This window comes from Coturnix japonica, chromosome 4, assembly GCF_054131305.1.
Source record: "Coturnix japonica strain WE chromosome 4, WE-NBRP24, whole genome shotgun sequence".
NCBI classification, from domain to species: Eukaryota; Metazoa; Chordata; class Aves; order Galliformes; family Phasianidae; genus Coturnix; species Coturnix japonica.
The window spans coordinates 18,720,543-18,743,492 of record NC_140666.1 but is presented as its reverse complement, the minus strand read 5'-3'; the positions used below and the strand labels follow the sequence as shown (position 1 = coordinate 18,743,492).

Below are 22,950 nucleotides of genomic sequence, written 5' to 3'. Positions count from 1 at the left end.
TAGCAAGTGCTGAACCATTGGACACTGTGCACCATGGTAGCTATAGACCAGAAGCCATGAACTGTAGAGACTTTTGTCATAGTGCTCCCTTACGAGAAGGGGAGGGAGTGGGTTTCTGAGGGTCTCGAAGCTGCCTATCTTCTGGAGAGGAAGAAACAAACTCCTCAGCGAGCATCTTCGTGTATTGAATGTGCATCAGCCTTAATGAGACTCAGCAGAGATGGGTGACTAATTCCAGAGCAGTCACTTATTTGTGAACATGGCTTCAGGTAGATTATTCAAGAGCACACAATGGTGTCTTTGAATGCATTTGCTGCTAAGCAATTGGCTTTCCCTAGCTCCATGTTGTGGCTGAATGGTCAGATAATTCATGTGATACGGTTTCTGCTCCCGACTGGGTGAACTTGCAAGCACAAATGTCACCATTTGTGAGCATAATTTTTCCCCTCCATGTGTGCCCCTGACATTTGCCTTCTACTTACCTTTTTGCCAGTAACATGCAATCACATTTGGTGGGATGGAACACTGCTAATGGACCAGAGAAGGAAGGAGTGGAACGGCCCAGGGTGGGGCTAAATGGGGCCCTTGGTGCCCAGAGCTTTGATAGAGGCAGAGGCTTCTCGTCTCTCCTGGGAGCTACTCTCTGGTATCCAGCAGCTTAAATCAGAAGTGCTTCAGAAACACACTGCTGCTGCAGTGGATGGGGTTAATACCACACCTGTGTGACAGCTGCCAGTGGGGTGCAAAAGGAAGGGAAAACCTTGCTTCAAGGTCTGCTCCCCCCCTGCATCCCTTGCCTGGATGGTGCTGGTGAGTGAGCTCGGATGGTTCCTCCCAGGGCTACTGCCCCTGCTCTGTGCTTACAGTGCCACTGTGGCTCTCCTTCTTCCTAGGAAAAATTCCTCCATGGAAATCCATCACTCCGTGCCTGATCTAGAGAGGCAGAGCTCCTTAATTATATTACTTTTTTAAGATAAAGATCAGAAGCCGATACACGGGAGATTGTGACTGAAGATTTCAGTGACTGTTACCATTTCAGTGGGCAAAACTATAGCATCAGCAGCTGATACTCAGCAGCATTTCTGGCAGTTTTGGCTCCCTTTCCCCAAACTTTGTTATGCCCATAGGACTACAATCCCTGGGGAAAGTTGCACATCCCCACTGACCTGAGCTTCCCTGGCCTGGAAAGGCCCTGAGCCTCACCAGACATCAGAAGGTATTCCCCAGCTCCCCAGGAGACCAACAGGCCGCTTTCTGCCCTGTGGCATGGAAGGACTTCCAGCAGATCACCTTCTCCTTTATCTCTGTGGCTGGAGGAAGTTGTTCAGCCTTTGCTGATCACACCATCCCAGACAACCACGGCAACCATCAGCTCCTGCAGCTCAGCCACCCTTGTCCAGGCACATCCTCCTCAATCCCACTCCATCTTCTCCCTTGCTCCCATCTCTCCAGGAATAAGCCAAATCTTCCCCTCTGCAAGCCGGCAGGGGTTAATGCTGTCAGCCATGACGTCAGGATCGCAGTTTGCCTGGAGAGTCCCCCTCCCCATCCCCAAACTCCTTCTCTCCTCCCCTCCTCTTGTGACTTTGCAATGAGCAGCAAAACTCCACAGGAGCTGCGGCAACAGCACTAGGGAGACATCCAGCCTCCCTCAGAGAGTGGCTCCTTCCACAGACAGGGATTTATTTCTTTTTTACACATGCATATATGCATTTATTTATTTACCGGGCTGCATTTGTTTTTCCCTTTTTCCTCCTTTTTTTTCTTCTTCTTTTTATTTTTTTTTTTCTTTTAACCCTTTCAGAGAAGCCCTGAACCATCCTAGTGATGAGCCTGAGCTTGCCATAAAATAGAATAACAGCACAGTGGGGTGGCACTGCTTCCCCTTCTTCCCCCTCGGAAAATAAAGAGGGAGGGGGGAGCAGGTAGATAAAATCCAGAATAAAATTGTATTGCTCGATAACTCACACCTCCCCCCTCACACACACACACACACACACACGCACACAGACACACACACCACTCTCTTTCTCCTCCTCCTCTTCTCTGAAGGTGGGTAGCAGGAGCCATGCAACATCTGCAGAACCGGATGGCAAAAGAGCAGGAGGAAAAATAATCCAAGTGGAGTGCTCAAGGGACACTGAGTTCTTCTTTTTTTCTTTTTTTTTTTTTTTCTTTTTTTTTTTTTTTCCTCCTTCTTCTCCTTCTCCTCCACGTACCTGTGAGATTCGATATCACATTTTGCTAAGCTCATTTCGGGGCATTTTATTTTTCTTTCTCTTGGGATTTTCTCCATTGCCAGAGGATGTCTCTTGTTGAGAGGATGCTGAAAGGAAGAAGAAACGAATTCTTTGACTGGCACTGAAGGAAGGGGGGGAGGGGGGGGGATATTTTTCCCCCACGTTTTTTAGTTTTTCTCATTATTCTTTTTCTCCGGGAAATCACTGACTGGGGGGGGGGTCGGTTTCTTTTTTCCCTCCCCCCCTTTCTTTGGAGGGGGATTTCAGGAGATCCATCCTTCTTTCCCCTCCCCTCCAAAGATTTTTTTATCATCCTTCGTCTTTGTGGAAATGTGGACATTTCAGGCAGACAGATTGAGTGGAATTGTCTCTGCTTTAGCAGCTCTTTGTGTCGCCTGCTGTGCGCAAAGGTAAGGATTGCGATCCCAGGCTGCAGGGACTTGGGGGCTGATACAGGGCTTGTTTGTTTTCTTTGGGATTTTCTCCATCGATCTGCGTGTGGGAAAGGGGAGGGGGTCCTTTCCCCAAATTGCTTCCCCCGCCGCCTGTTGTTGTTATTCCCCAAGCCTGTGTCATGTCAGGGGGAGGAGGGATGCTCATACATGCGATGTGCTGCAGACTGAGCCCACCTCGCAGCCCACTTGCAGCACGTTCACCCCCCCCCCTCCTCCCTCCCCTTCCTGCTCAACCTGGGGGGAAAACAACAAAATGAAGCGTTTTGCTGGGAAACATGGTGTCCGTGGGAGCCGAGCTGTGTGCATACGCACCCAGTACAGGGCTGCTTTGGCCATGCCTGTGTTGCACACACACGGTGCACACGCAGTCACATCACATCCAGGCGTGCTGTGCTGTTAGCAGAGCCCAGCTCCGCAGTGCACAGGAGGCGATGCCTACGTCTGTGCCTACACGCAGATTTATGGCATGCCACATAATCATCTGGGGGTGCAACCGGCTCAGATACAGCCCTGCATGCACGCATCCATCTGTGCTGATTGGCTGCACACATGTGCATGGCAACACGCTGACAGCACAGCGCGGTTTACCTGCTCTGTGTGTAGCCATGTCAATGTTTGCACTGCTTCCCTGCATGCCCAGGCTGCAGCTTTTCCTGGTGCATGCCTTGAGCACTCTGAGCAATCCCAGCAGCCAGAGGCACAGGCACCCATCCAGCCTGGACAAGGTGTATATAGAGCACACCTGTTTGCTCTGACACAGGCATTGCTGCTGCCTGCATACACAGGAGCCCTCTGACTGCTCCTCCTCACCCTTCTTCTGCCAGATGCGGGCAGGTGGGTTTGTACCTGTGTGGTGGTGGGGTGGGAGCTGAGGCATTAATGCTCAGCCATGAATGCTAACAGCGTTCCCATCGCACATATGCAGCTCCCTGCACAGGCTGGCATATCTGTATATACAAAGATTTATGTTCCCATAGTTATAAGCATGCACATGCGCAGAATCGTGCGCACCTTCTGCACACTATTTGTTCATGATTCTAATGTGTATGGACACACACACAGACATGCTTAGAAGCAAATGTGTAGAGAGCGGTGCTCACATCAGCAGCCTGTGCTCAGCCATGTCCTTGCCTGTGTTTCTATTTGCATATTTCTTCTGCTTATGTCCCAGACAGACATTTACCTCCTGTCTCAATGCACATCTCTGCACATCATGGGGACAAACCCCTCTCCCATGTGCACATGCCTACAGCTACTCCCACTCATCCTTTCCAACAGCACAGTGCGCATATATGTGGATGTTTGGCTGCAAGTGTGCGTGTGTATGTAAAGCACATGCACACCCACACAGCCAGGGACATGGTATTCATAAATTCAGCTCAGGCTGGATGGATGTGCTCCCTCGGCGGATGCAGACCCACATTTGCCAGGAATAGCTCTGACATGCAGCTGCTCGCCCACAGCTGGGCAAATGCACAACTTGCCTGCTCAGCATGAGGGAAGTGGCTTTTGGGATCAAAAAGAGCATTGAGAGACAAGAAATCGTGCCCTTGATCACAGAGCCAGGTTTTGCCCTCATGGGGGCAACTGATGGGAAGGAACAAGTCCCTCTATCCCTTTCTCCCCTCTGCCCCTTACCTCATGGCCCCTGGCACACTGGCTGCTGTTTCTGCTTTGGTTTCTTTGTCCATATCAAAGAGATATCAGTTTCCTGAGCTCATGTCCTGTGTGAGGCAGAAGTGCCTGTCCCCCTGAGAAATGTGTACTGTGTCTATATGTTGAATATGGAGATCTATGAACGTAAAAATCATTGTGCCCAGCAGTGACTATCTGGAAATGAAAAATGCTGAGGAACACTAACAGAGTGAATATATATTCAAAGGTGCACAGCAAAAACTTGCATACCTGCACAGAAATCCACAGGTGTGAGCACCTTTGCAGGCACAGGCACACTGCTGTGAAAACATCCGCCTGCATGCACCTCTCTGGCCTTTTTACAGTGATGAAAACTGCTCTCCAAGGATATCTCTTTGTAAGGTGCCCAGTCAGGATTGCAGCTCAGTCACAACCCTGGTACAAGTGATGAAGGGTTTGTGCCTGCACCAAAGCTGGGCCAGAGAGGTGTGCTGGCTCACACTGCACATCACTATCTGGCTGATAGAACCCTGCACGTTCACAGCCTCACTGCACACCCAGTCCTGCTAGTCCCACATGCCTCCACCCACTCCTGTACAGAGAACCTGTCCCCATCCCATGGCACCCATCAATTCCTGCTTCTCTATACCCACATAAATTGTATTCACACCCCAGCTTGTCCTCACAACCCAACAGAGAACCTGTCGTTCCCACCATGTAGACCTGGATGTCGTCACACACATGCATGCATTTGTGCACATCTGTCACAGCTGTAGCCTTGAGCTCCAGTGCTTTGATGTGACTGCATGTCTGTGTGCCCATGGAGGAGGCCATGCATGCCCCATAGAGCCTGCCCTGTGTGTGTGTGTGTGTGTGTGTGTGCAGCCACACGGATGTGTCAGGACAGACAGTGATGTCCAGTGAGGCGCAAGCTGGCTGGCAGAGGTAGTGCTATGGTGCGGTTTTCCTTTGACTTAGATGGATGTGGGAGGCAGTGCTGACAGGGAGACATGCTGTTCTGGTGGGTGACTGCAAGGAGCAGCACTTGTTATCACCAGGGACCCTATTTCTCATTCAGAGCAGGGGGTGGAGGGTACTACAGGGGCTGAGTTCCAGGCGACAGAACCTCTATGCCCCACAGCGTAAAATAGGCTCAATATTTTTAGTATCTTCTGCATTCTGGTCTCCTGCCTTTGGTTTTGCTTTGCCTCACAGGCTGCTTTTAGAGAGAGCACCATTCTCACTGAGATGGCTGGGGGGCCTGAAACTGCTGAAGCAGGGGCAGCCCTGGATGACAGTCAGGGGGCCAGAGGGCAAGGCGCCGTGCCCTGGCACACATAGCACAATATGGACCCTGCCTCCCATCTCTGCCTCTTGATTCACGTTGCTAAGAAGCCATGGTGATGCTGAGTGGCAGAAAATGAATTTTTACATGGCAAAGATTGGCTGTGTGTTATGACACTGCTTTTTCCTGTGCTTTAATAGCATGAAGACATATCTGGGTGCACAGGGAAGCAGAGCTTGCACTGGGTTGTGGCAGTGCAGGCTGTGTGTTGGGGGACAGGTGTGCAGTGGGGACATCAGTGCATGGCAGACCATGCTGTGCAGTGTGAAACTGGGGGAAGGTGCCCAGAAAGGCGGGTTGATGGTCAGGGTGTACCAGGCTATGGGATGGCTGGGGTGCAACCATTCACAGGGATGCAGTGCAGGTTGAGTGGTACTGAGGGGTGCAAGGGATCCTGTGGGATGTAAGGGGTCCTGTGGGATGCTGTGGGATAAGAGGGATGCTGTGATGGAGCCGGCTGGTTGGGATCCCCGTGCACAACGGATGACGAGGATTTTCTCCTTTTTATTTCAGCCCATCCACTGGGAATATTTCTGTGGTGAAAGAAATTGTGGACAAACTGCTGAAGGGCTATGACGTCCGCCTCAGGCCTGACTTTGGAGGTATGGTGACAGCTAATTGTGGGGAGCAGAGCACGGGATCCTGCCTGCGCCATTCATCACCCTGCAACATGCTCCCTCCTGCCTCCTTCTTCACGTTTTCTTCTCCATGGTTTCCCTCCTCCTCTCCTCCCACTCTGCCCTCCCTGCTCTTCCTTGTCCTTCCACATCCCTGGCTCCTTTGCCTCCCCAGTGCCTGCTTTGGCCCCTGGCTCAACTGAGCACTGAGCTCTGCAGGGCACAGGCCAACTCTCTTGGTCCAGGTCCAAGGCTGATGAGTGCCACTGGAGATGAGAAATGTAGAAAAAAAGATAAACTCTATCCTGAATGTCTTTGCAATGTCTTCAGATAGGTGGGGGATTGTTCATGGTAGGATGTTTCTTGGACATTTTGCTGAGACACTCTGGATTTTCCCTACCTTGAACTTTCCTCCCTCATGGACCACAGTTCATATCTCCATAACTTATGCTGCTCCTAGTGCCAGATTTTATAGCTGCTTTCCCTGCAGAGGACTGGGATGTCCACTGGCAAGGCTGTCACTTGGTCTGTACCCCTTAATGAAAATATGGGATAAAATATTACCTGGAGAGCCTCTGACCTCACTGTTGTTCAGTAGGAGATGGAAGGATCTGCAAATTCCTCTCTTCTATTCTGTGAACGCAAAGGAGAATGGAAAGGGTTTGCTCTTTGTCACCTTGGTGGAGATGAAGTATGAAATAATCCTTGGGTATTGTCATAGTGCAGGGCACTGCTGAGGTCTATCTATTGTAAAGCTGTGGGTGCTGGAGATCCCACCACTGACTGTGTGGTCAGAGAACATCCCAGTAAGGTGGGGGGGTTGGAGCATTCCTGGCTTCACCTGCAATGCTTGGCAGTTTTCAGTCTTCTCTGGGCAATGCCAGTTCCTCCCCAGAAGGAGGAGTGTGGGACTGGGGGAGCTTCAGCCCAAAGAGGTCAGATGTTCTCCAGACAACTGCTGGGAAGCAGATTCATTTATGGGCTTTTGAGGGCTAGAGATGCCAGAATCAGTTCAGTGGAGGGTAAGGGAAGAATTTTCTCCCAAAGTGCTTGATCCAAATCTCCTTGAAACCGTGGGTAGGGGAATGTTGCTTTGGATTTCTTTAGGTTTTGAAGTTGCCTTGGGGACATGAGGGCAGCACGAGCTACTGCTGGCCCTTGCCTAGTGGGGGCTGTAGGATGGGGCAATGCTTGTTCCTCCACAGTGCAGTTGGGTGTCACTTCAGTGTGGTGGGGCACGACTTTGTGAGTGCATGCAAGACAGCAGGATTCCTCCCTCCCCCTCCTCTCCTTTAGATGTGAGATATGGCTGAATTGTTTTAAAAGTCTACCTAGGAAATGTGAAATGCCCCTATTAGCTGACCTGCCCCAATCAGAGGAATTGGTGCAGTCACATTTTATGAGGAGGAGAGAACTGCAGAGATGACATAAAAACAGTGAGGAAAACCATCTCCTAAGCTGAGATCATTATGATAAAGTAAAACAGCAGGTGACCTGGCTGCATGGGGTAACAGAGCAGAGGGGTGTGGGGAACTGTGGAAGTCCTGCTCCCCCCAGGTCCCTGGGACACCCAGCTTATCCCTGGGACACACCATCCCATCCTTCAGTCCAGGTGCTACTACTAGAATTGGAAGGTCTGTGTGGTGCATGGGCTGGGATGAGCATGCAGTGCCTCCTTTCTGACTATAAAATGGATATTTTTGCAGTTTATTTGATTTTACCTTGAATTCCCAAAGTACAAAATGCATTTTCCTCACTCAAGCTGAGCAAGAGAAAGAAAGCAGTAGACTTAATTCTGGTACTCAGCTCACTTCTGCCTTTCAACCTCTCATGCCCTTCTCTCTGCTTGGGAGAGCAAAGCCCCCTCTGGTAGTACCCACTACCGTGCTTTTGGTGCTCAGTGTGCAGAGGCACCCTAACTCTCAGCATGTCTGGCCCTCTGCTATTGAGGATAAGCTTCTGTGTAGAAAAACATCCTCCTATAAATAAGAGAAAGATGGGTTGAGAGGTAGGTCTGAAAACCAGATGTCATAAGCTTTGTACATCCAAAGAAAAATGGTGGAAGTCTCCTTGCACCATTGCTGTCCCCAGAACTCACCAGTTGTCTGAGATTTTGGGGCAAATCCATTGCTAGGATAAATCTAGAGAGATCACAACAAGACTTATCTAACCTGTAGTGGCTTCTGGTCTCAGGAGACCTGAGGACTGGTCTGTTCTCCAGGACAGTGCCCATGCCTTGGATGCTGGGCAAGATGGGTGTAAGCCATCTTTACTTGGGAAGGTGATTACTCTTTACCCACTTGGCCCCTCATTCTGAGAAGATCAATCAGAGTGAGCTATGAATGGCCAAAATGGCATCTTGGTGGAATGGTAAGTCCTGGTTGGAGATATGGCCCAGGAGAAACAGCACAAGGCTGTCTTGTGGCTGGCATAGCTGTGACCAAAGTCTCTGGCTGGACAGGGAAATGGGAGCAAAGCAGCTCCTCAGCTCCTCTCCCCTTCTAGCATAAAGGAACACACTCCCCGCTTTCACCCTCACACCCTTTGTCCATTAGTCTATACACAACCATGATCTGACCCTGGTTCATCCATAGCGCTAAGCTCAGTTTTGAGGCAGAACAGTGCAGAAATCAGCTCACTGGCCTCAAAGTGAAGAATGCTGCTTCCCTCCTTCCCCTGGAGAAGAAAAGATTTCCAGCAGCACCAAAGACCTCCTTGTCCCAGCACCCCCACTGCACATGGGATGTGGTACATCAACAGCTCCAAATGCAACTCACGGTTCCCCAGTCCTCTCTATTTTTTTTCTTTCTTTTGAAAGAGAATGAGAACTCTGGCTAATGCCAAAAGGAGGACAGGCCTGCTGGGGATTGCAGTTCACTTTTTAATTTTGAGATGCCTCGTTAGCTCTGGGCAGAGCTGAGTGGCTGAGAAGCGTCAGCCACTCACTCTCCTCCTCTCTCCCCCACCCCCTGGAAACCCATTAGGCCGATGAGCAGGTCGGCTCTCAGGGGTGATGCGGAGGCACCGAGTGTGACATGTTCACCTGGGAGCTGAGCTGAACAGCAGAAAATGTGGGAAAAAGGGGGGAAAGTTGGAGCCATGTGGGGATGACGGAAAAGTCTGGGAGTACCTCCTCCAGAAAGCCATTCTGGGTCAGCAGAGGCTGCCCAAGGGAGTCAGAAACCAGGAGAAGTGGAGTGGAGTGGGTGATATTGAAGTGGATGCTGCACGGACAGCAGGTACATCTATCCTTGGGGTTCACTGACCTGGTGAGCCCTGGCCATTCCTTCTTACTTTCCAGATACTGTCCTCCAAACCCTAGTTGAGCATGCCAGGTCAAGGAGATGTGGGACAGAGTCACAAATGCAGGGACAGCAATGCTCAGTTTTCATGGGCTCAGCATGAATGAAGGGCAGGACATCATCATAGCACAATTCTAAGGGGTGAGAATCTGGAACAGGTTTGGAGGAAATATCTGCGTGGCAAGATAAAGATTAAGCCAGTCTTCTGAAGTGGAGATCTCTGCCTTGGTACTGCAAGAAAGGCAGTGGAAGGGAGGAAAGGAGCTTTTTAGGATGGTGCTGGGGAGCCTGCTCAGCTCTGGGGAAGCTGGGCAGCTTATGGGGAGACCAAATGGCAGTGGCAGAGATCCAATTGGCCCTATTCTGGGGGATCAATGGCACAGAGTTCCATGTCTCTATTTGGGTGGGATGCAAGCCAGGCAATGGAACGGCAAACTGGATATAGCTATATGTATATATCTAGGATATACCCTATATAGAACTGGAGGATGCTGCAGATCTGTTCTGGGAAGCATCACAAAGCTACGAGTGGGGAAGAGAGAGAGTTTTCAGAGCAGTACCCTGGTTCTTGTAAGTGCTCTTAGGCACTCGCTTTCAGAAGCATTAGTACCAGAGGAGGGGAAAAAAAAGAAAGAAAGATACAAAAAAACAAAAAACAACCAAGACAAAGTAAATGAAGACTATCTTGCCCCAGGGTAGAGAAGCCAGTAAAGGAATGGCAGGAGGATCCCTCTTGAGCTCAGTGACTCAGCTGCTCTCTGTTGGTGCAAAATTTCAAACCTGAAACTTCTGAAGACTTTCTCTTCTTCCAAGGAGCCAATGGAAAGAGGACCCTGCTTGGGATCTTTTACAGATCTTAGTCAAAAAATAAGGGGTTGTTATTCCCTGCTTCTTGTCCCTTGCCTACCTAGAAATGCAGGGTTCCTAGTGTTGCTCCTGGGTGATGTGCATGGTGCCTGAAAATGTGTGGTGAAAATGGATAGCATACGCTTCCATGTTTCCTATATTTCCATGTGGGTTCAGCTGCTCTCCACACTCCAGTTTGTATTCAGATTTCTTGAAGAAGAATTAGGGCGTAGGGGGTCTTGGATCCAAATGAACCTGGGCTTAGGGCTCTTAGCTCTGCTCCTCATCTGCTGTGCAGCCCGAACCTGGCTTCCCTGCTTCCATCAACCTTGCTCCATCTCACCCCTCACCTTTAAGACATGAACCCCTCCTTAAGCTGCTCTCCCTGCTTCTCCTCCTTGCTCTTTCTGCCCTCATCCCTCTCTGCTCCATCATACCTGCACCCTCCTGTGGTCCCAGCCTCCCCCATGCCTTTCTTGTTCTGCAGCACTTCTGCCTCAGGGCCACCCCAAGTTCAGTGGGCCTGGGGACAAAATCCTCAGCCATTCCCTGTGTAACAACATGGCTTAAAATCCAGAACTGTGAAAACAAACGATTGCTGATGCATAAAGTGTTGCAGTGAAGAACTGTCAGTAGTTCATGGCTCAGAAAGCAGCAGGGCTGGCAGGAGTGGCGGTGTTGGCTGGCACCAATGCAGCAGGAGGTGGCGGGGCTGAGTCCTGGCCCCCCAACCCAGCATGGCTGAGAAACAATTGGTCCCAGTGGCACTGTACTGAAAGGAATAGGAATTTGGTGCCTTATGTAGGCAGGGCTGGCAGTGTTGCATAGTGCTAAGGCTCCCTGGACATGACCCTGTTTTCTGCTCTGTATAAGGCTTGGCCACTGTGCTCCTGTTGTGTTTTGTTGGTTTTTTTTTCCATTCAGCTAGCTTGCTTTCACTTTTCTGAGGAAAGAAGGGAAATTTGGGGCAAAATAATTCAGATATATCTGAGAACAAGCCTATCACAAACCTATCACAATATGTGATAGGTTTTCTTCCCTCTTGCAAAATGTTGGGGGTGAAGCTGGCAGCACCGTAGCAGGGCTGGCCCTGGTGCACACACAGCTGCTGCCCAGGGCCAACACCACCCCAGCATGGTGACACCGGCATCTCAGTGCCACCACCTCCATCCATCCCAGCGTGGCAGGGAGGCAGAGGGCACCCTACAAGATGGAGTTGCAATCCTGCCCTTCCAGGGCTTAGTCTTCAGCACTGCATCTCTCTTATCTTCCCTTTCTGTGGCAAAAATGTTAAATTCTCAGAGTGGCCAGGTTCCATTTCCTCAGTGCTTCTGATGTGCCTTTACCCAACACATTTGCATGTTTTGGAGCAGAGAGTTGGGTCCCAGCAGGATGGCACCCTTTTATCCACAGCCATCCTTCATTGTCCACAGGAGAGGCTGTCAGAGCTGAACACATGTTAACCTGCTACACATCACAGCTTGACCGCGGTGGCAGATATCACCCTTCCCCCCCTGTACCCATGAGGAGCAGCTCTGGGTTTGAGAACAGGGGGCTGAATAGGAGGAAAGGAGAAATTGGAAGAAAGAGAGGTATGGAAAAATTAGCAAACCCTCATGCCATCCAGGGTCAAAGCAAAGGTGGATATGCCACTAGGTCTGCCAGTCGTTCCATTCTGCTTCCTAAGGAAAGGCTGTTGAGAAAAGTGTATCCTTGGTTGGTAAACTGGCTGCAGCTGCTCAGCCCCTGCTTCCTCCCCCATGTACGTGACTTCTGGCTCCAGACCATGGGTCACATCCTCTCTAGGGCTAATCCAGAAAGAAGATGACAACCTCCTGCTGTTGTGTCTTACTTCATTAGCCAAAGTGGCAGGAAATGAAAGGATCCAGTCCTTCTTGGGACATATGTAGATGTTAACACCTTGCCACATGATGGGACTTCTATTTTTTTTCACTTTGCTCTTTTTATAGGAAATACATACTGTGAAAAGGACTTTGAGGCTGTAAAGTCAAACATTTGGGACTTCAGAAAAGCCGCAATCAAAGTTGCTCCCTGGCTTTGCATTTGTTCTTGTGAGGGTGCATCTGGAGTAGACCTCCAATAACTGCTTCCTCATGCACACCTTCACAGAACACCTGGGGGATGATGCTGTTACATGTGGAGGTGCTCCTTCATGTTCCCCTCACTCAAAAGGGGCACAAGGCTGTCAGAATGACAGTGGGCATGAACTGAAGTGGTCAAGGCAAATGATTAGGACAGATTGAGCCAGAAGGGGTTGGTGAGCTGCACATCTGGTGCAAAACCTCGGACTAAGCATGCAAACACTAGCTTATGCTTAGGCTTTCTTGACTGCTCCATATTGAGATATGCTCCTACAGAACTAATTGTTTTAGTTTCTGCTGTCAAAAATGTAAGAAGAGTGTGAATATCCTCACAGTTCCCCTCTGAGGAGTCAAAAGTAGCCTCTGCTGTTGGGTACCCAGCCAAACCACCTGATTTTACAGAATGCTTAGCAGAGCTGCATACAGCAGGTAACATGTTCAAAGCATGGTGCCTACTGGTATCAGCCACAGCTGCAAGTATTCAGCCCCATGCCATAGTAGACAGGCAAGGTTCATGAAAACCTTTAAGATCTGGGTATAGGACTGTGATACATCCAGCACTGGAGAACAGGACACAGCCATGCAAACAGCTTTCCTTTCCAGGAGCCCTCCCCCTCACTCACTGCATGGCTATCAGATTTTCAGCAAAGCAGCCAGGGACCCCACTGACAACGCTGTCCTCCTGTATATAATCCTGCGTCATCCTTAGAGCAAATCCATCCTCTACCGAACAAGGAAGAGGAATGAACAAGAATCCTGTGGACTCTCTAATTAAGAACTGCCTGTCTAACTTCCATTCAGCAGTGGGCATGATTCCACTCATGTTTCATCCATATTTTTTTTGGGGGGTGCAGTAATATTTGAGAATTTTTAGTCCCATCCTCCAATGTGGCGTATCTTGCAAACTCCTTTTTGCATGTTGAACATATTTGTGCATCTGTCTGTGGCCCTGGAAGACCCTTCACTGATAGGAAGCTCTCGGTGGTGTGACAAAGACAGCAATGGAGATGGGTTCCCCTGACTCTCAGTGCAAAGTAATGTTGGATTTGGGTGCCTGAGCAATCTGAATGACTGCCCTAGAGAAGTGCACGGTATCACCGAGTGTTATTTGCTGGATTCAGTATTCACTGAAAGACATAAGGGCTTACTGTCATCCATGAAACCACTATACTTTCAAAGCAACAGACGTTGATTCTTCTGTCTGTGACAAATTCCATGTAGGATTATTGCGTTCAGTTGCCCTCCTCCTTCCTTGTCCCCATTGGCTGGTGCAGTCTTTCTGTGCCACTCCATCCCACCCCTGACACAGCCGCCAGAGCTGGTGAAGGGTTCTGAGATCTCTCTGTCTCTAAAAGAAAGATGTCATCATCCTTTTTACATTAATTCCAGGAATTTTGCCTCTTCTCTCAGTCACTTTTTTTTCCCCCTCTTTTATTACAGATTACAATGTATTCAAGTTACTGATTGGCATAAAAATTTCAATGGTTCTTAATTAATTAACTAATCAAAAGCAGGTTGTTGTTTGTAGCAAGTCTGGAGGATGTTTGCCATCTGACCTGGACTCATCTTCAACCTTGATTAATATCAATGTAACACCCAACCATTTCTGAGACAGTTCGTGCCTTCTAGGGAGTGTCACCACAAGCAAAATGCAAAAAGAGTGCAAAACTCATTAGTACAAGTCCTTTTGATTACTCAAAATACACAGCCCTAGAGCTGTTTATCAGGGCAGTTTACATATACGTGTTGTTCATTTCTTAAGAATTCCAGCATCCCAATGAAGCAGAAGAATGTTCTTAACCCATAGAGCACAAAACATAAAACACAGGTTGTGTGTGCACATCAGTTTTCTCACCTGTGTCTGCTTCAAAAATAAATAAGCAGAAGGCTACTGAAGTGTCAGGCTGAACTGATGTAACAGTTCTTCAGCCATAGTGACAGCATTTGGTGTGGAAGACTAAGATCCATTCTTGCAGATAGCCCTTGGTGAGGTTTGTTAAGTGTCTATTTATATCTTGATATTTCCTGTGAAATATCATGCACTTGTTAAAAACATCGCTAGAAACATGGACAGGGAAAATGATGTGCTTAATGATGGCATAAAACCCATTAAAGGAATTCACATCATGTATGTGAGAAAGGGAGGAATGCTGGATGGTGGAGCCCCACAGCATGAACAGATCTGTCCAATAAACAGGTGTTCTGTTGATCCAGTGACAGATCCTGTTCCCATTAAATGGAAAGCAGCTGAGCTTGGCTCAGTCAGCCCTTCTTCCCAGGCTGTAGGAGCACCGCTATTTGCTTTGAGCTGGGTATGAATTTCAGGCAGCTTTGGAGAACACTGATCGTACAATTCCTATAGGCTATTCTTCTGATTCTGGCATTTATTCTTGGTTCTGTGTCAGAGCTAAAAACTCTTTTTCTTCTCTGATCTTCCCTCCCTCCCTTTTCTGTTCCTTTCTATTTCTTCTGCTCTTTGTAGTCCTGAAGGAATAGTGCCGTTAAGTAATTGTGCACTTAAAGATGTCTGTGCTTGTGACAGGGGTGAGCCTCAGCCAAACCTACCATGGCTTGAATTTCCTTCCCCAGACCTCAGGACCTCTTAGTTCAAGTCTGGGATGGCTCGGAGTACAGTTATGGTTGGAAAAGAGCCTCTGTAAAAATTACATCTTGTTGTTCCATATTTATTCTCCCTCAGTGGTTTCCATGTCAAATTTGCTCAGTTTACCAGTCAAAACAAGATATTTCTACCTGCCAGCTCTGCCAGCTCAGCCTGGGCTCTGGAAATCAAGCTGTGCTCTCTCTGCTCTGGACATCACAACCAGCCAAAAAGGATTCTTGAATCGGGGCTGAGCTGAATGTGATTTTGATTATGCATGAATATAATTTGTTCTCAGGTAGTATTATGGTCTCTGTGTGACAGATAGCAGCAAGGTTTCCGTGCTGTACAAACATTGACTAAAAGGTTTTCCCCACTACCTGTGGGCTGATAGGTTTCTGCTAGCCCCACTGTACATCTACAGACACCAAGAGGTGGCAGCCTCTTGGGGGTGGCACAGCAAAACCTGTGGCAGAGCAAGGCATGGAACTGGGAAGATCTGCTTCCTTCTGTTGCTCTTTGTTCACAAGAGCAGACCCAAACACTTGTAAGTGCTCTGGTCCACTACCTGGTCATCAAATAGCCTGCAAAACCTGCAGAGGGAGCAGAGGGAGTGGGTACGTGTGCCCTTCTCTTGCTGCAGAGAAATGGAAGGGCCACAGGAAAGGATCTGACATGCAGTGGGTATTAATTTTGTTCACAAATAGTTCCCCTCCTGGTAGACAGAACAGGAGAGTATTCCCCACGGCCTTTGCAGAAAATACAAGGTTTTGAACAGTCATTGGCTGAATATTTGGAAAATGTAGTATGATCATGCCATATGCTAGAGAAATTGGGAAGGGTGTCCCAGATTTTGCACTAGTTCCAGCCTCTGCTGTTCGTGTGCTTCTGTAATAACCATCAGTGCCAGCAGGAGCAGACACCCTGCCATTCCCTGCCCATAGCAAGTATCAGTGCTCTGAGCCAGCAGGGTTATCTAGGCCTTTAAAAGCAGCAGTAGGCTTTTGTCTGTTACACAGACCAAATTCTACCAAGAATGATGACCCAGAAGTACTTCATCTTATCCAGTTCTTATGACACTTTATCATTCAGTGCCAATGTTTAGAATCAAGGCTCATCAGGCAGCTGGGAGGAAAGAACCCTAGATTGCCTTTTCCCCTTCTATGGGTCATAACTGCAGCAGTGCTGTGCAGCTATGAAAGGTTTCTTCATCCAGAGATCTTTCTAAACACATCTCCTTAGAGCTACCAGACATTTTCCTGATGATCTTCTTGCTCTCTTGCTCTTTTCTTACATGTTGGCTGCATTACAGATTGCCATGACAATGATGAGCTGATGGTTTGTCTAGATGGTCTTAGTGGTCTTTTCCAAACTTAATGATTCTGTGATTCAACCAGGCAACCCACCTGCAGACTTCTTTCTTTAAGCAGTTTTGCATTAGTGAAACCACAGCAGAAGTCTTTTCCAGGTTTGGAGTAGTTTGTGTTTTGGGTGAAGGCAGGTCCAGCAGACACTGTGGTTCTGGATAGGAGGCCTCCTAGTTTCTATGCTGGACCTTGTTGGTGGAACATTGTCACATGAAGAAAGAAACCCTCTCCAGATGGGGAGAGGAAGCTCCGCATGGCAAACAGGCTGTGTGTTAGGTCTGTAGGAATGCCCAGCCTGCTGGCTTCTGGGAAGGGTCCTGGGTTGGCAGGACATTTTTAGAAGAGAAGGAGAGGGTATGTGATGATCTGAGTTTTTCTTCTTATTCTCCTTTCATTTCAAAATTAGAACATTCATCAGAAGCTCTTCTACATGTTTTTTTTTCTCTGTTGCACACTTGCTCCTTGCTAGGATTTGGAACTGGAGGAAAAAAAACCTGATGAGTACTCAAGTTAATAATGCATGATTATTATGTTGATGAATTGATGGAGATGAATATATATGTAAAAGCTCTGCAAGATTTGCTCATCCATGAATCCTGAGTGAAAGCAATTATTTTGGTGAACAAATGGCAGTCGTATTTCTCAACAAGACGTGCTGGGGTAAGGGGTGGCCTATGAACTTTGCTCCTGATGAATCTCCAAGGCAGTTTTGCAAAATGATAATTAGCAGAATGCTGGAAACACCAGGGCGTCAGTCTTTTAAAACTGACCGACTTACAAACTTGGATCTTTTTCCTATAGCAGTATTTCAGTTCTCACTCATCAGCTATGTTATTAAGAATTTCTCTGTCTTCATGCTGGAGAAAAAGCAGAACCTGAACAAAGCACATCCAACTAATGGAGAAACCAGGAGATAAAAGCAATACAATTCCATATCTAACATTTGGAAAGAGGGAGGCTTGTTTGTGTGTGCTCTACTTCTCATGATTTCTAACTCAGGCTCAGGATTTCAATGTGAATTCTGTTGTATTTCGGGCCTGACTCACTGCTTTTTTCTCTGGCTGAAAATCATCCTGACCTCCACTGAGCATAGGCCTTGAGCACTGTGTGACCCCAGAGCTCTACCTCTGAGATTATCTACATACCCAGGAAGGTAGGGGAGAGAAGGGAGCAGGTGTGTTATACAGAGGTGGACAGTGCCTGAAGTCATCATTAGTGAAAGCCCTAATAACAGTGTATTGGGAAGGATGAGCACTGGGGCACTGAGAAAAGCTGTATCTCCAGACTTGACAAAGGTAACAAGGAAGGAATGGCCATCTCTCTCATGGGCACCCCAGCCACTGAATTTGCATCATGTTGCAGAATGAAGCACCACCGAGAAGTCACCTACCAATAGGTATGGCATTGGGCACAGCAGGGCCTTCACTGCTGCCACTGGAGGTCTCGGCCCTGAGTTTGCTCTTTGCATAAGCCTGATGTGTCCTGACCTGGCCATTGTATTTCTTTTCTTTTTCTCCCCATGCTGTGTACATCCTATTGTATTCACCCAGAAATTAGAGACTGTGGTATCATTTAAAGACACAAATCTATAATAGTGATGAGGAAGTGTGACTAACTCATTAATGACTGAAAATAAGGAGAAAAGGAAAACACCTTCTTCTTGTTATTTTGATAAAAATGTCAAGTCCAGATATTTTGTTGTTGTTACAAATACTTCCAAGACAGAGTAATGGATTTGATATGAATGGAGAAGCTTGTGTTAACCCATTTAAATTAATTTGGTTCGGCTCATTTTCAGCTAAGGGGATTAGATGGCTCAGGATTTGGTAATGTATGAGAGCATTTTCCTGGAGAGGTCACATACTCCCATACAGCCCAGGTCGGTAGTTGTTTAGAGGATGATGTTTCCATGGGCATCACAAAAGCAACCCTCTTCCATGTAGGAGACATTCATTAACAAAAGCCCAGCGCTGAAAAGGTGGATCAGGACCTTTGTGCTCTGAGAGGTCAGATGGATATGAGACAGACTAATGGGCAATGTATGAGAGGTTTCTACAGCTGCTGGTTGGTATGATTGCTAAATGGCTAAATGGCCTCAACTTTGTGCCACTATGGCAGCCTTACCCAATGGGAGGAGGTGGGGTGGGATACCCCACTTATAGCACCCCTTCCGGCTGTGGGTGGGAGGACAGTTGTTTGGTGCTGTGGTCTTCCCAGTGGTTTGCTCTATTCCTGCCTGTTAGGCTTCTGCAGGAGAGTCATGGTGTGGGGCATCCAATACTAGACTTGAAACCAGTGGATAAGCACTCTGCTCCCTCTTGTGTGGGTCAAAATACTAAATGTCTGTGGATGATGCTTTCTAAACTCTAGTCTGCAAGCCCTGGAAAGCCAAGTAACTAGCAGTGGGCTAGGAAATGGGAACCAAAGGTTTCCCAGCCTAAGTTGGGGATTGGGTAGCTCTGGAAGCAGGAGAGCACAAGGGGTGCTCTGAGAGATAGAGCAACGAGGGCCTGAGCAAAAGCAGAAAGGATGGATTCCTCCTGAGTCCTTCCCAGCTTTCCCAGGTGAATAGAGCCGTGCCCAGCTGCTGTGCAGGCCTGCAGGGAGATGCACTTGCCTGCCAGCATCTTAGCAGAGGTGGGAGGGAGTTTTATCAGGTGGAGAAATGTGGAGGTGGCTAATCAGTGTGGGTCTGATGGTACTTGCTGCTGGAAGAAAAATACCCGGCTTCAGTTGATCTGCTGTCAGTCTACGACAAATACTTGTTTGGGAAGCTCGGTTGCCTTCCCACTACCACTTTTGGAGGGGTTTAAGAGCTGGAGGACTCTGGGAAATTCAGTACCTCTGCTTTTTCTAGAGCCAGCTTAGTATAAGTGCAGGGAAATGTAATGTTTTACAGGAGCACCCTGCTCTGCAAGAAGGATGTAAAAGAAAAATCCTTCAAACAAAGCATTTACTCTGTAGAATTGCATTCTACAGGGATCTGTCTGAGCCAGGAATCTGTCTGAATGTATGTGGCCTGGACAGGGAGGATGGGTGACTGAGTTCTGCACCCTCATCTCCTGATGGCTGGATCTGTTTTCTGCACTCAGCCTAACAAAGAAACCAATGTCTGTGGCATCCCTGCAACGTAAACTTGCTGTGGTTTGGGCTGGGTGTGGGAACTGGTGTTCTTAGTCAGGTTGCTCTTTAAGAGTTTATTGCTTGAGTCCCATTAATGATCACAGAATCACAGAATCATAGGGGTTGGAAGGGACCTCCAGAGATCATCAAGTCCAACCCCCCTGACAAAGTGGGTTCCCTACACCAGGCTGCACAGGTAGGCATCCAGGTAGGTCTTGAATATCTCCAGAGAAGGAGACTCCACAACCCCCCTCCAGCCTGTCCAATGATGTTAGGTTGTTAACTATCAGATCTAGTAAGGTGATTCAGCTGTGTAGGGCTGTAAATGAGGACAGATATATAGTTTATGATAAACCTGAAAACTTATTTTCCCTTCAGTTTTCTGTGATCTTACCAAGCACGTATCACTCAGGCAAGAGATAAGCCTGGCTTTGGAAGGCTGCCCTCCTCAGTGAGGGAGAAGTAGCTTTAAAAATGTCTCCTGAATGTTGGGCCAAGTCTCTCCCAAAACCAGATAATATTCTGAGAAGTAGGTGATTCTTCTTAATGCTGAAAGCCCTGTGTGCATGTGCAGGTGCTTTGCTGAGTCCATCAGTTGTACAAGTGTTGTAAGGTTGATGTCTACTCTCTTGTTCCATTTTTAAGCCTGTACATTGAGATCTTGTTTTTATTCAGCTTGGGAAGCTGTCTAGCAACATCCTTTAAAGTCAGCCTTGATTTAGCTTGCTCTGTAATCCTTCGATACCTCTGGGACAACCTTTACACTGTTTTTGCAGCCGGTTGATTGTTGTCTCTCACTTCCAAATTTCCATGGGATATTTGCAATATCCCACTCTAATACCTACTAATCCATTAAAAATACCCATGAGATAGATTAGGTAATCCACTGTGCCTCACAGATTGTGCTCGATTGTGCTCCTTAGCTCTCTGCTTTCCCTAGAACAGTCACAGACTGAGGGTTACATCAGCACTGGGAAAGTATTGTTCCTCCAGAAGGATCCCTCAGCTCTGGCTCACAAGCAGGCACAGCTTGTTTGAGAAAATATTCTCTCCACTCACATCTGCAGGGACAGTTTCATTTGACAACATACTGGAAATGTGGTAGCTATTATCGAGATTAACTGGTATGTCTGCAGAGAGCATCACGGGATAGTACCTGAGTGGTCAGATATGCGTACTTTGCAAGTGCTGCATCTTTTGGCTCTTTGCTAAAAGATCAGCTTCAGTGCTTACTTGGAGGCAAACCTGTCTCCTACAAAGACAAAATCCATAGGGAAGCAGCAGGCATGGATAGATCTATATGTTTTGGACACCAGGGCTCTGACTTCCAGCTCCAAACTACCACTCTTTATTCATGTGAAGCAAGGAGATTCCATAGCACAAGTCCCACTGCCTCTCCATTTCCCAGCAGTGCAGTGAATGTAGCAGCTGTTAACCTGCCATGAGACCATCTCTCTGGGAAACTACCAAGCTGGCTAAAAGGCTGTTGTCATGGTACAGTTTTCTCCTGTACAGCCAATGGATATCAAGGAGTGACCTGCTAGGAGCAGCAGGAGAGTTTTGATATCAGCCTTTGGATGCGTGATAGCTCTGGCCGTTATGCTGGTCCTGGCAAGCTCACTGCGCAGCTATCGGATGTGGTTGGGGGAGAGGTCAACAGTGAGTCATAGAAGTAAGAATTAAAAAAAGAGAAATGTTCGGAGGATGTTAGTTGGTATTTAAACCTCGATTTTTTTTTTTTTGAAAAGTTGAAGTAGGTGCTTAAGAGACCCTGCTGATCTTGGCACTTCCAGATGTCACCACAAATCAGAGATGCTGGATGAAAGCTGCTCCCAAAACGTTTGTGCTTTCATGATATGTGATCAACTTTCCTTGCTCATCCAGCAGGATTAATGTGTAATGAATCATAGAATAGTTTGGGTTGGAAAGGACCTTTAAGATCATCTAGTTACAATCCCCAGCTATAGGCAGGGATGCCTCCCTCTAGACCAGGTTGCTCAAAGCTCCATCCAGCTTGGCCTTGGATGCTTCCAGGGAGGGGGGCATCCACAGCTCTCTGGGCAACCTGTTCCAAGTGTCTCGCCACCCTCACAGTAAAAAATGTCTTCTTAATATCTCATTTAAATCCACCTTCCGCCAGTTTAAAGTGATTTTCCCTTGTCCTGCCGCTACCTGACCTTATAAAAAGTCCCTCCCCAGCTTTTCTGTAGGCTCCTTCAGGTACTGGAAGGCTGCTATAAAGTCTACATGGAGCCTCCTCTTCTCCAGGCTGAAGAGTCCCTGCTCTCTTAGCCTGTTCTCGTAAGGATCCTTCCTTATATATTTATATATACTTATATAAGGAAGTATGTAAGGAAGAAGTTTTTTACAGTAAGGGTGGTGAGGCACTGGCGCAGGCTGCCCAGAGAGGTAGTGGGTGCCCCATCCCTGAAGACACTCAAGGTCAGGCTGGATGAGACTCCAAGCACCTGATGGAGCCATAGATGTCCCTGCTCATTGCAGGGGAGTTGGACTGGATGGTCTTTAAGGGTCCTTTCCAATGATTCAGTGGTCTTCTGGATATTCTCCCATTAACTGCTATAGCAGAGCCTTGAGATTCAACAGCACAGCTATTATGAAAATAACTGTAAACTCCTCCAGTCCTCCAATGTTGTGGAGGGATAAAACAGGAATACTTTTATTCCCCTGGTGCTAATGGTAACTATGGGTGACTTCCCTGCGGTGAAAGAGAGTGTTCAGGCACTACACGTGACTCTAAATTATCTTCTGGGAAGATACTGTGGAATAGTCTTTGGGCTGAAAGCTTTTCTGGATAGGACAGAATGGGATTTCTTGGGAGCCTGCATGGCTGGATCCAGGCAGCAAGCCCTGGTCCATTCTGTGCCACTGATTACCTGCTATCTCTTCTAACTAACAGTGTCTGTCAGCCTTGTATAACCAGCTCCTCACTGCACGTAGCAGTGACGTGGGCTACGGTTTTAAGTTGTAAACATAAAGCCTGGCTGCCCTGAGGTCCAGTGCAGAGAACAAAGCAGGGGCAGTAGCTTGGCCAAGCCTTTTCCTGCAGAAAGAGCAAGTAGATACCAAACTGTTCTCCTGCATTCAGCAAAGTGGGAGTCATATTGAAGGAAAAAGTCCTGGGAGTGAAATTAATCTGTGTGCTGGTCTTGCCTTTGGCAAGCCTGAGAATATTCTAATTGGAGGTGGGAGACGGGAGGGAGGTGGGAGCAGAGGAATTATTGAAAAATGCAAGTAAGGCACTGCAGTCCCATAGCAGCATCTAACAAGAAACCCTGCTCTCTCCATGTCTGCCTCTATT

The 22,950-nt window shown here is 47.9% G+C and overlaps 1 protein-coding gene and 1 long non-coding RNA gene across 3 annotated transcripts in view; one reads left to right on the top strand and one right to left on the bottom strand.

The window, feature by feature from the left end:
• Positions 1–1,520: 1,520 nt before the first annotated feature.
• LOC107312849 (gamma-aminobutyric acid receptor subunit beta-4) overlaps positions 1,521–22,950 on the top strand; it is a 72,536-nt gene continuing 51,106 nt past the window's right edge. The window contains exons 1-2 of one of the 2 annotated variants that reach the window (XM_015860641.3): positions 1,521–2,650; positions 6,189–6,277. In XM_015860641.3, coding sequence (XP_015716127.2) covers positions 2,571–2,650; positions 6,189–6,277 — 169 coding nt within the window. In that variant the 5' untranslated portion in view covers positions 1,521–2,570. The remainder of the gene's footprint in view (positions 2,651–6,188; positions 6,278–22,950) is intronic. The other variant, XM_015860642.3, reaches the window with a different exon arrangement.
• The window catches only part of LOC107312852 (uncharacterized), a 43,362-nt gene continuing 37,306 nt past the window's right edge, over positions 16,895–22,950 (bottom strand). The window contains exon 4 of the long non-coding RNA XR_001554655.3: positions 16,895–16,986. This is a non-coding gene — a long non-coding RNA (uncharacterized LOC107312852). The remainder of the gene's footprint in view (positions 16,987–22,950) is intronic.